This window comes from Arachis duranensis, chromosome 8 (genome assembly GCF_000817695.3).
Source record: "Arachis duranensis cultivar V14167 chromosome 8, aradu.V14167.gnm2.J7QH, whole genome shotgun sequence".
Taxonomy (NCBI): domain Eukaryota; kingdom Viridiplantae; phylum Streptophyta; class Magnoliopsida; order Fabales; family Fabaceae; genus Arachis; species Arachis duranensis.
The window spans coordinates 31,075,054-31,087,948 of record NC_029779.3 but is presented as its reverse complement, the minus strand read 5'-3'; the positions used below and the strand labels follow the sequence as shown (position 1 = coordinate 31,087,948).

Sequence of the window (12,895 nt, the reverse complement as noted above, 5' to 3'; positions counted from 1 at the left end):
TAGGTGAAGAAATAAAAGAGATAGAGAAATGATCAAAAGAATAGAAGAGGATGAGAAAACTCTTTAATTTTAGAAAAGAAAAATTGATTTTAATTGTAATAAAAAAATAATATGTTTCGTATTTTAGTACATTAGTTATATATATAAGTTAAACCCCAAAGTAGTCTTTGAGATTCACGAAATGCACTTATTTGGTTCTTGACTTTTCAATTACACTATTTATATTCTCGAGATTGAAAAAAATGCAGCTATTTGGCCCCTTCCCGTTTTTCCGTCCAAACTGCTTTTCGGCGGCAGTGATGTGGCAATGGATTGCCATGCTGGAGTGTCTAACGGTTACATAACATGGCAATTGAAAGTGTTTAACCCAATGTGATCCCTGAACCTCTTTTTAACCCTAAATGCAGAAATAGCACACCACTTCTTCTTCTTCTTTTTTCCTGTTTGTTTTCTTTCCTGTTCGTTTTCACTCACTGTATGGGTACAAAAATCATTTGATTCGACCTTGTTTCTCTTCTGTTTCATCACCAATCTTTGGTTACCTACTAAAAACAAACTTCAATTTTCAAGTCCTCGAGAATTCTGAGCTATCTGGGTATTCTTACTTCTCTGAAAATGGTAATTTTTTCTTCTTTTTTGTTGTTTTAATCCCAAATTCTTCAATGACACAAGTTGTTGAGAAAAGAGAGAACAGCAGAACTCACATGAGCGATTTCCTAAGAGATCTGCTAAAAAGGTTCATGTCCGTGAACCATCATCACCATCATCATCAGCTACAACAACAACATCATCATGGTGATGGAGATGTAGAACAAGAGATTGAGCTGAGACTTGGTCTTTCAATGGTCGTTTTGGTGTGGACCCAACAGCAAAAAAGATCAAGAGAACAACATCAATACCCGAATTTTCATTCTCAAAACCTCTCATCAGAGATGAAGATAATAACACTAGCAATAATAATAATCAAGATATTGAGGGTTACTCTAATAACATGCCAATGCCTTGCACAACGAATATGATAAAAATATGTTTCCTTCCAACGGAGACAGAGAAGGAGTGAAGGAAGAGGAAGGAGTTGCAGATGCTGAGGAAGTTAGAAGTAAGAAGAAAGCAACAGAGAAACATAAAGGTCATAAGGGAAAAGAGTAACCGTTCTTCTTTTTCTTTCTCTGAAGATATTGCTGCTTTTATTGATGGAAACAATAGAAATCTGGTGGAGGCTGCTTTGAATGAATTTAGTAGTTTGGGGGAGAACGGTATTATTAAGTACTAGCATGATAATCTATTGTCATATCACTGTCGCCGGAAAGTAGTTTGGACAGAAAAACGAGAAAAGATCAAATAGATGCATTTTTTTTCAAACTGATTTACCCATTCCGGCAAATGACTTGGGTGATGGGCATAGCTTCGGACAGCTCGTAGTTGCAATGGGAGCAGCACCTGTAGTAGACAGTGCACCGACATTTATGGAGAGAGAGAGAGAGAGAGAGAGAGAGAGAGAGAGAGAGAGAGATTTGTGTAGCTGTATATTTTGAACTCTAGTAATGAAGACTTGTTACACAAATAATCCACTTATTACTAGCTAGTTATTATAACTAAATTTCTCAAGAAGATTATTTCAAAGCTTTAAGCCCCTGTTTAACGACATTAAGAAAAGTCTTACGTTGGCTCTTGTTCTTCAAAACGACACCAAGCTCGATTCCTCCGTCGTTTTTTCCACTTTCAGCAATAGACAAACCCTTGAGGGACTGCACCATTTCCACCTTGCAAGGCTTTCCGAAACCCATGTCGTTCTCATAAACCTTAAACTTTGGTGACCCTCCCACAACCAACACTCTCCCCGACCCAAACATGTCTGAAAATCTCTCTTTCCAATTTTCCATGCCTCGAAACGGCTCCTTCTTCATGTCGTTTATAGCCCTATCTATGACCTTCACGGCGTTCACAAAACCACCTTCACCCTTGAGTTCACTTCTTCTCAGCGTTGCGTTGCACTGTGTTATGCAGTTTCCAAAGTACGTTTCCGGTACCGGGTACTCTAAACGTCCTCTACAATCCGCCGCAAAACAAAAATACTCTTCTTTCATGTTCTCTTCTTCTTCACACGCGCTATCTCTTGCTCTTGCTTTAACCAAGCTACTCCATGCGAAACCACACGCCACCACGAATTTGGATACATATAGCGGGGATTTTAATCCGTCTCTTTTCTTCAGTTGGTTCAGTGAGAAGATTTTCATTCTCTCAAGGTCATCTTTATCAAGTACAATCGTTACCTTGACATGATCCTCTTCCATAGCAACGGTTGAATCGAAAGGTTGACTTTGATTGACTTTATTCTTCCAATTTTCCCTCTCTTGAAAATAATGTTTTATAAAAATGGCCTCAAGCTCGTTAGGATCCTTTAGTATTCCCCTATTGAAACATGGAGGTGTTGATTTCTCAAGAAATGTTAAATCAATTCCTCCGCATGCACAAAGGGAAGACCAAAGCTTCATAAACTGACTGCAACACGCACCATCTATCATGTGATTGTAGGTAATGGCGATGCAAACACCACAGTTTGGAAAAACCGTGGCCTGCAGGGCCAAATTTGGAAAAACAAGTGTATCATGATGATGGATTATTTTGCAAGTCAATTTAGGAACAAGTTGATTCAATTTCTTTAGACTTCTAGGGTTGTTGCTGGAGAGATGGTTGAAATCCGATGAGGACTGGAAGACTGTGAAGGCCACGGAGTCCTCTTCAGTGCATCGGATAAAGGGTTTGTGTGGCGGTGGAGGACATAGGAGGTTACCGGCAAGAGGGAAGAAATGTTGAAGGGTGAGAGAGAGAGAGCGTTTGAGAGTTGGGAATGTAGTTTGGAGGAAATGGTGGGTGGAGAAAGGGAAGTTATAGAAGAATTGGCGTCTACCATAGATTGGACCTGCCAATGATATATCAAGAAATGTAAGGGGAAGACATGTGGCTTTGGGATTATTTGGTGCTACTTTGGATTCTTCAACTAGTTTATGCTCATCATCACTAAGTTTTTCCATTTCAGCATCCAAGCACGAATACTCAACCCGGTGTATATCTTCAAATTTATATAGTTGCGAGAAATTCTATCACCAACACTTTTATTAAAATTAGGTCAACATTTATTTAGTAAAAAAAAAATAAATAATTTTAAATTATTAAATTAATAAAATTAAATTAAGTTAATAATTAAATGATAGTCAATTCTAATAAATTTTAATATTCCTAATATTTTTCTTCAATAAATGAAGAGAATTGTATGAGATATTTTACAGTAAATATAATTTTTTTTCTAAATTCTGTTTAATTAGTTATTATAGAGGTAACTTAATTTCTAATAACAAGTTATTTTAAAAAAAATACTATACTTATGCACTACTTATCAACACTTATATATAGGTTATTTTTAAAACAAATTTAGGGCGAAACTATTCATTAATTATTGTGATAAATGAATTAAATATTATTTTTATGCATGTGATAATATATGATTTAAAAAATAATCAAAATTGTATAAAATTAAAAAATATAAAAAGTTAAATTTTAATTGATTAATATTAATTAATTTTAGTATTTAGATTTATAATTTATGATTTAGAATTAAATATTTATAATTTAAATTTTAAAATTTAAAATAAATAAAATAATTTTAACAATTTTGATTGAAAAAAATTAGTTAGTTGGCCTTACACTGTTACTCAAAAACTAAATCCATTTATATTTTACTCAATCAAAGTTGACTTCAATGATAATTATCAGCCGTTGACACGTATGTTTCACGCCCGTTTAATTGATTTAGATTTCTTTTCTTTGGTGTTAATATTGTTTATAGATAGCTAGTGACCTTTAACTGTTATCCACGATGGNTTTTTAAATAATTATTTACGTCATTAATATAAAAAATAATACTTTTATTAATATAATATTATATAATTTAATATACATATAAAATAATTTTATATTCACATTATATCAAAATTAAATTTTATTCTTATTCGTCCTTTGATTTCTATGCTCTGAAGGTAGATATTCCACTCACAACCTAACATAGAATATTTAATTAAATGGTGGATAATCTAATAGTGGTTACTACAGAGAATATTTAATCAAATGGTGGATAATCTAATAGTGGTTACCTTTTTATGCGAAGTAAAATTAGAGTTAATATTTAGTTTGGCTAAAATTTGAGGTTAGATTAATTTGTCCTTTCAAATTATAATAGATTTAAATTAGAATTTGAATAGTTTATATTAATTTTTGAGCTAATTTTTGTTGATAATATATTAATTTGATATATTAATTTGTTGTGATTTGAATTTTTGCTTAAATTTTATGTGATCGAAACTTGTTAGAATTTTCAAAAATTTAACTGCTGTTTATTTTTAAACTTTAAATTTTTAAATTGAACTTGTTATTGTTATTTTTTGTGAAGATGTTGGAGAATCATTCAAGCTTATATGAAGTTTAATAGATTTCAATCACATGAAGCTTAGGTGAGAAGTTCAAATATTAAAAAATAACAAAATTGAGTTAATTATAATTTTAAGAGTAAATTTGAGTCAAATTTCAAATTTTAAAAACCAAATTAAATATTAACTCAATAAAATTATGTGTAAAAAAATTCGAATTTGGCGTCAAGTGAAATTCTTATGAAATGAGAATTAGGATATTTCTATATTCTAATTAGGAATCTCATTTTTTTATTATCTTTTTCATAAATAGTGAAATTAACCATGAGAAAGTGAAAAAATGAATTTGAGCGCGAGTAAAGTAGGGTGCGGATTGAGTCTTAACTCTACTCGATTAACTTGCACTCTATATATTATAAGAATATATTATAAAACTATAAAAAAAATGTTGAGTGTTGTCAGATTTAATTTGACAGTATGAACAATGCGAGAAATTATTTACCGGCGGATTTTTCATCGAATTTTTAATAAATTTGTTGAGATTAAGTTGCTGATTACCGTCAAATTATTCCGACAGTAACTTTGGCGCCATGTTATGTATTTTGGCGTTTAATTACTGTTGAATTTTTTGCCAGAAAATCATACGATAGTTTCTTTTGATAATTAAGCCATAATTAGTAGTCAAATTAAAAAATTCTTGTTAATATAATTAGGGCAGAAATTCAAAATACCAGAAATTAACTAATGATTTTATTAAATATCAATTGTCTGAATATAATAAAATATCATAGAAGTAGAATACAATGAAATAGACATAAAATAAATTAAACTTCTAGACAGACCCCGATAATCATTGTCGTCGTTGCCTTCTTCCACTTGCTGAGGTAGCGGAGCAGGTGCTGATGTCAGTGCCCCACCAACAGCGCCACCATTGCTTCCAACGCGCATCTGTTCATTGTACACCTCCATCTGCTCTCGCAAACGCTCTAGCTTCTCCATCATCTACGAGTAGATGGCTGCGGTATCTCTCATACGTGCAAGAAGCTCTCGTTGTACATCTTTTCAGACTGTTGAGCTTGTTGGTGAAGCTCCTGTGTGAGCTTCTACACATCCTCCCTCAAGTCGACAACTTTCTCGGAATTGACAGGGTTGGTGGCAGAGGCAGAGGCAGATAAAGCCGCCAATGTGGAGGTGCAGAGGCCGTTGGAGGAGAATCACTCTAACCCAAAGTGGCGATTCTTGTGGGGCTCAAAGATGGTCTCGTGCTAGACCCTATCAGGATCTACCAGTGAGGTATTAGAGCTGGAGTCGTCGTTCCCACTAGGCAGTTAAGATTGCTAGGTCGCAGCCTCCAATCTCTATGTATAGTCCTCTTGTGTAACACACATTGTGATTAAGATAACAATTAATTGAGTTTAAATCGAATAACTTTTAAACTTAGAATTAATTGAAACTCACATAATGAGTAGCAAATCGCTCATCAGCAAATTTTTCTTTGTTGGCCTTCAACTTATAGGTATACTTGAAGGTTTTCGCCAGTGTTGCCTCATGATCTAACGAATTAGATTACACATATTGAAATCAACCAATAAAATAAATCAAGAAACAACTAATTTAAGTGATAATTAACAAACATTAGCAAACTTAGGAGTGTTCACGGGTATCGCGTACCCAATTACCCGTCCGAATCCGAATCGAACCAATTAAATTGGTTTTGAAACCAATGGGTAATCGGGTACAACTTGAACCAAATCGATAACACTCTCTGGTAATTAATCCGGGTAATGGTTCTGAAGGTGCAGAACCCAAACCAATCCGTAGACCCAAACCTTTATTAATTAAAATAAAAAAATATAAATTAAAATATATATACATTTTACTAATTCTATCATTCTAACCCTAACCTAAACACATTGCAGCAGCACCTATTGTATGAGCCCTAGCAAAACTTCGTCATGACCTTACAGTTACTCACCCAACCGAATCGGTGGCAATTTCCTCTCCGTCAGCGTCGTCTCCATTCTTCATCAGCGACGTTTCTGTTCTCCATCAGTGTTGTCTTCATCAGCGTCATTGTCCTCGTGATCGTCAGCATCGTCTTCTCCGATAGCGGCAGCGTCATCTTTTCTGGCAATGGCTTTGTCTTTTGTCAACGTCGTCCTCTCCAGGCTCCAGCACCGTGCTTCATCCAGCGTGCTTCAACAATGTCTATGGCGGCATATTCTTTGTCTGTGGTGGTCATCTTCTCCGGTCAGATAAGGATTTAGTTTTTTTATGTTATATGTTAATTTTTTGTTACATATTATCTTTTAATTTTTACTCTCTATTCAATTTTTGTTCAATTTGTATTTTTGTTGATAATTTTTTTGTTCAATTTTTATTGCCTGTTTAATTTTTTTGTTAAAATCCTAAATTCTTAGTTCTTATTGATAATTTTTTTGTTCAATTTTTACTGGCTGTTTAAGTTGTTTGTTGAAACTCTGAATTTTTAGTTCTTGTTGATAATTTTTTTGCTCAATTTTTATAGTCTGTTTATGAGTTTTTGTGAAATACTAAAATGTATAAAAATTTTATGTAGTTGATGGTTCTGTTATGTGTTTTGTAGCTTTAAAAATGGAAAAAACTAACCTTATTAGTGGCACTGTAGTTGAAAACACAACCTCTACAAGTGCAAGACATTATTCAAAAGCTATTTGAGTATTACTCCATGATATATTCCTTTCTGGATAGTAGTTCTTCTAGTAGTTTCAGTTCTAGAATTTTCTTACATGATCATGCCGTTGGTGGTGAAAATGCAAACGATGAGGAAGAGGGCTTCGAGAATGAGTTTAGGCTGAAGGTTAAAAAAAGAAAGATGAAGTCAAAAGGAATGAGTTGGAAATATACATGGAAAATGATTTGGAGGATAACATTCCCAATTTTTGACATTTTACGTTGGTAGAAGTTGAAATCAATAAAGTATTTTGCTCTTACTCATATGGCCAGCTATTTGTTGGCTATTCCCGTTTTTACCGTGTCTTTTGAGTCGGCATTTAGTACTAGTGGTTGTGTGCTTGACCAATTTAGAAGCTCTTTAAGTTCTTCTATTGTTGTGTCTTTAATTTGCTCACAAAATTGGTTGAAGATTGAAGAGAAGATGCATGATTTAAATAAAGAACTTGAGGACCAAAAAAAAAACTTGAAACTATTTTTAAATTATATTTATTTAAAACATTATGTAATTGTTGTTATTGTTGAGTCTCTAATCATAGTTTAATTATTGTTAATGTAGAGCTTTTAACTTTAACAATATCTAATCAAGTTGTTAGAGTTGATAGATGTTATTTACAATAATTTGAGGTTAACATTTTTTACTAATTATTTATTTGTTGAATTACTTTTAATTAATCAATTGTATATATTGACATTGGCTAATTATATGTTATTTTTTGAAGATCACAGCTCCTCTCTTGAACATGCTTGGTTGATGGAATAAAGGATTATAGAGTGAAGACTTTGAATGATTATTTCTATTATACTTTTCTTTTTAATTTTTAATGTGTTTGGAATTTGATGTATTTAGTATTTAATATGTTTGGATTTTAATGTGTTTAGTGTTTAATATGTTTAAATTTTAATGTGCTTGCTGTCTGGATACCTCTAATTTGGATTCTAATGTGTTTAGATTTTCGATTACGACAATGACTTAAGTCTTTAGTTATAATTGTGGATTGTTATGGATATTTTATTATTGTTAGCATATTATTGACTTGTTTATTGATTTTACATGTTTATTATATTTACAAGATTTTTAAGATAACAATTTCATTTTTTTTATGAATTTCTATTTTATTGGGTATCCAATTATCCAAACCAAACCAATCCGTTCTTAATCGAGTTAGTTTGGTTTGGGTACACACACAAAATGACGTAAATCTGAACCAATTATAATTCGATTGGTTTGGTTCTAATTTTACCCCAAACCCAAACCAACCTGACCCGTGAATACCTCTAAGCAAACTACTTACCAACCTGCTCTTTGTCTTCATGAAGGTCGCCGACTTACCCGTATACTTCGATGACCTCGACGAAGCCTTGTTAGCGACATTTGTCAGATGGCGATGCTTGAACCCCTTATCAGTTCTAAAATGGGCTTCCAGCTCCCTCTTGATAGATGGACGGATCCAGATCGTGAGGTGGCTGCGCCCCTGATGAATGTCACTCATCATCCGCTGAAGTAGTTTAGTTGTCCGCCAATGGTCATAGATCTTTCTGATAATGAGATCATGTTCCATATCTCATATAAATTTCAACTGCACAAAGTGATTCAACAATATTAGTTAGTCAAAATAAAATATAGTTCAAATACGGTTAATTCAACAACATTGAGTTCTTACCACTCACTTTTGAAACCATCGTTCTCTGGGCTTAGTAGGAATCTTCATGTAGCTTGGCCATGGATAATCGTACATTGACTTAATCACATAAAAAATCTCCTGTGTACATACATTGTTGTTCGGTGAAAACCTATCAATGAAAAACTTAAGATTAATAAACATATAAAAAACATATATATAAAATTTATCTGTATAAAAGACATTAAAATAGTAATTAATAATTCACGCCTGCATACCATCAGGCCAAATCCTATGCGTATGACGGGAGGTGGTGGAGGGGTATCTTGTTGGGACGCATTAGACGAATCACTCACCGTAGACTCTATCACTGGATCTGTAGAGGGCATAACAAAAGGAGGCATGTAGTTTAGGTTTGGGACCATGATGAACTGCTGGTCTGCTGGACCTGCCTGTGATGTCACAAGGCTCAATAGGGTAGTCGAGGTAGAGTGCGAGGACTAAGCAGTCCTTGAAAATTCGGTGAAAATCCTCCTTCTACCACGACCACAAGACTCACTTGATCTACATCTGCTACCTATCGTCATGTCTGCAAAGAGAATATATTATTAACATTAATTAGCATATATACTACACAAATCCTTCAATATTTATATTATTTAAAAAAATTGACATAATCACTCCTAAAATTGAACATATATCCACCTTTACGGTTTTCACAAATCCAACTAACCTCAATTCACAGCGTCAATCAAACTCAATTAAATTCATAACAATTAAACTCAATTAAACAAGGAGCCTTCATGATTCATATCCAAAGCAATAATCCTTAATCTCATGAAGGTTGGAAATATAATATGTAAGCTAGAAGCTCGAAATTGTATATCTTAGAATGATAAATAATCGTTGAACATGACTAATTTAAACTTAGCAACTTAGCCATTCAATCTACAGAGATGTGCCTAACAAGTGATTATTTAAACTTGTAATGACCTATATCACATGGAAACACATTATAATACACAATTGGATTGTTACAAGATTAGATTTGTGCAAAATAAAAATTCAACAATTTATTGATAATGGCCAACTAAAAACTATAGTTAAAATAACATACCTTATTATCATACTGTTACCAATAATATTAAATAATTAATTAAGTTGTTACAAAATTCTAAAATAATAAAATTCAAATCCTAAATCCAATTTTATACTAATTAATTCCAAATCCTACACCCAATTTCACGGTAACATAATTTAAACTCTAAAATCCAAATTCACATAAATTTATTCATAAAACATATATTAAAACCAATTTTACAGCAAAATTCAAACATTAATAGTAGAAACAACTAACTTACTTGTAATGGAGGAGGTGGAAGGCGACATAGCAGACTCTTTGTTACGGTGGCAAGGCGGTGCGGTGCAGATTCTTCACGGAACAGAGGTGCAGCTTGAGAAAACAAAACAAAGGAACAGAGGAGGGAGGTGGCGACAGGAGGTAGAGGAGCGACAGTGCTGATGGAGCGGCTGGGAGAGAAGATGGGTAGAGAGAGAATGCAAGAAGAGAGGGTAGAGAGAGGAGATTTCGGAATGAAGGGAGAGAGGGTTCGTGCTTTGAATTTTAGGGCACCTTATCGTCAAATTTACTAGTGGATAAATTCCACGGTAACGCTTTGTGGTCACCAAAACGTAGCGTTCCACTAAAATGGATTTATCGGCAAATTTTTTCGCCGGTAAATCCCGCGCTACGTTTTGAGCCTATTTTTTCCATTTTTCCTCTAACTATTACCGGCGAATTTACCGTTGAAAATAGAAATCCGCCGGTATTGATTTGACTTGTCGAATTCTACATGAAAATAGTCCATAAATTCGTCAGTAAAACCGACGCTAATGCACGACGCTAAATCTGATGGTACTCAACATTTTTCTCGTAGTGTAAGTGGATGTTAAACAAAGACCCCTCAATTAGTGCAAAGAGTCTTTATCATTGGGTCAAGATCAACAATTAATAATTTAATATTTTTATTTATACAAAAACTAATTCTATTTAGTGATATATAAATATATTATATATATATCACAACCCTACACTCAGATCACAGATTCACAACCTCCCAAACTTCCAAAGAACCCTAATATCTGATTTTCTTCTCTCAAATCTCATTCTCTCTGTAACTCCGTGTCTGCCCCCCACTTCTCTTGTCGGCGCTACTCATTCACATCACCAACATCTGTCGGCTTGGTCGTTGTACCCCGTGTTTGACTACTCGCATGTTCCATTTAGACTTTAGCACTCTCCGTGCTCTGTTCAGATTTTAGTGTCATGTCATCGTGGTCCGTTTGTTAGGTTTTATAATAATATTGTATATTTGTGAAAATTTACGGGTAGGATCGAATACTCGTGAATTGACTGCATGTAAGCTAAGGTTAGAAAGTTGGGTCCAAATCCTACTTTACCCTACTCATTATCATCTCTAACTGACTTATTAAGTAACGATTCAATGCAAGTTTGTGACAATTTAAACACTATTTTTCCAAGCAACTGAAAAGCCAAATTAAACTATTTTAAAACTAAAACATTCAAATTAGTTGCGGTAATATACCATAGTTGTTAAAATCAAATCGAACCGACCAATTTAATTAAAAAATCAATAAATCAAATTTTAAAAAAATCCAATCTAATATTTTGACCGTTTAAAAAAAAGGTTATAAATTGATTAAAATTGTAAGTCAATAATTAACAAAATAAAAAATTTCTCTTTACATTTAAATTTGAATCCTTTTGCATGTACAGTAACCTAGACTATATTTATCTTTTCTTAAAAAATATATAACATATATAAATTATATTAACAGTTGAATTCTGACAATTACGGGCGTAATACTCCCTTTCATGGAGTGAAATTTCTTATTTTATTATAATATTGAGTTATTGACCCTTGAATTTTAAGAAGCAAGGGAGAACTTAAACACAGAGAAAGAACAAGCTAAATTTCATGGTAATGAATATAGTAATACACCTTTCGGACTTTCGTTACCTTCATAATGTGATAAGTATAAGAATTATCTATTATATAATTAATGCTCGAAAACCTAAATGTTTACGTGGTGATGAAGTAAAATTTATTTATTATATATTATTTTTTGAAATATATCTATTATATATTGTTGAAAATGAATTTCTTTAGTCACTACAGCAGAAGTGGAGCTTAGCGGCGCTTTTTTCTCTTTTTAGCGGCGGTTTTAAATCACCGCAAAATAATTTGTCAGCAGTTATAGAAACCGTCCTGGTTATGAGTGCTGGGAGTGAGTTCAGCGGCAATTACCAGCAACCACCAGTATAAGCGCTGCTAAATATGCATTTCGCGGAATGCGTTCAAAAAACCAGCAAAATTTGAATTCTATGATTATCATCTTGTTTATCAGCGGTTTAAAAACCGCCACCAATCATTTAAGTTTTTGCAATTTTAAATCAATTTTGCAGCTATGTTACAACCGCCGCAGTTAAAGACTGGTTTGTGCACATATTTATCGGCAGTTTCGAACCGCCGTAATCCCCGATACAACTGTCCTATTTTTTAGTCTTTTTGGCGGTTTAAAACCGCCGCCAAGTTAAGAAAAAATTAAAAAAAAAAGAAACGCAGAATTTGGGTTTTTATTTATGAAATCACATAAAATTTTCTATAATATTATCAAGTTCTCTTCCTTGGAGGAAGATTTCTAATTATTTTAAGAGTGATTGTATTCACAGATAGAAGATAAACTTGTGACAAAACCAGAAAAATATCCGCAAACCAAAATGTATTTAGCAAAATATCAACAAAAGTATCTTTTAATTTATTTTATTTAATTAATTTAAATGTATTAATTATTTATTTATTTATTTATTTAATTAAAATAAATATCAAATTATATAATATTTTATTTGATTATATTATTAATAATTAATAAATTATGTTAATTATAGAATTTGATTAGAATAAATAATTTTATTTTAATTTATATTAATTTTTTGTCTTATGTATTTTAATTAATGATTTTTAGAGTGTTATATTATGTTATATGACATATTTATAAGATATTTTTAAGTATCTAATATATTTTATTGAGTCAAATAATTATAATTAATTTATT

The 12,895-nt window shown here is 32.6% G+C and overlaps 1 protein-coding gene across 1 annotated transcript; it reads right to left on the bottom strand.

Moving 5' to 3' along the window:
* Window positions 1-1,552: 1,552 nt before the first annotated feature.
* Window positions 1,553-3,059, bottom strand: LOC107462103 (malonyl-coenzyme A:anthocyanin 3-O-glucoside-6''-O-malonyltransferase-like). Its single transcript, XM_016080670.3, has one exon. The coding sequence runs from the start codon at window positions 3,033-3,035 to the stop codon at window positions 1,614-1,616; it is 1,422 nt and encodes a 473-aa protein (XP_015936156.1). The 5' UTR covers window positions 3,036-3,059; the 3' UTR covers window positions 1,553-1,613.
* Window positions 3,060-12,895: the final 9,836 nt, after the last annotated feature.

Excerpts from the sequence above, each read along its gene's own strand:
- LOC107462103 (XM_016080670.3), bottom strand. The coding sequence starts at position 3,035 with ATGGAAAAACTTAGTGATGATGAGCATAAACTAGTTGAAGAATCCAAA.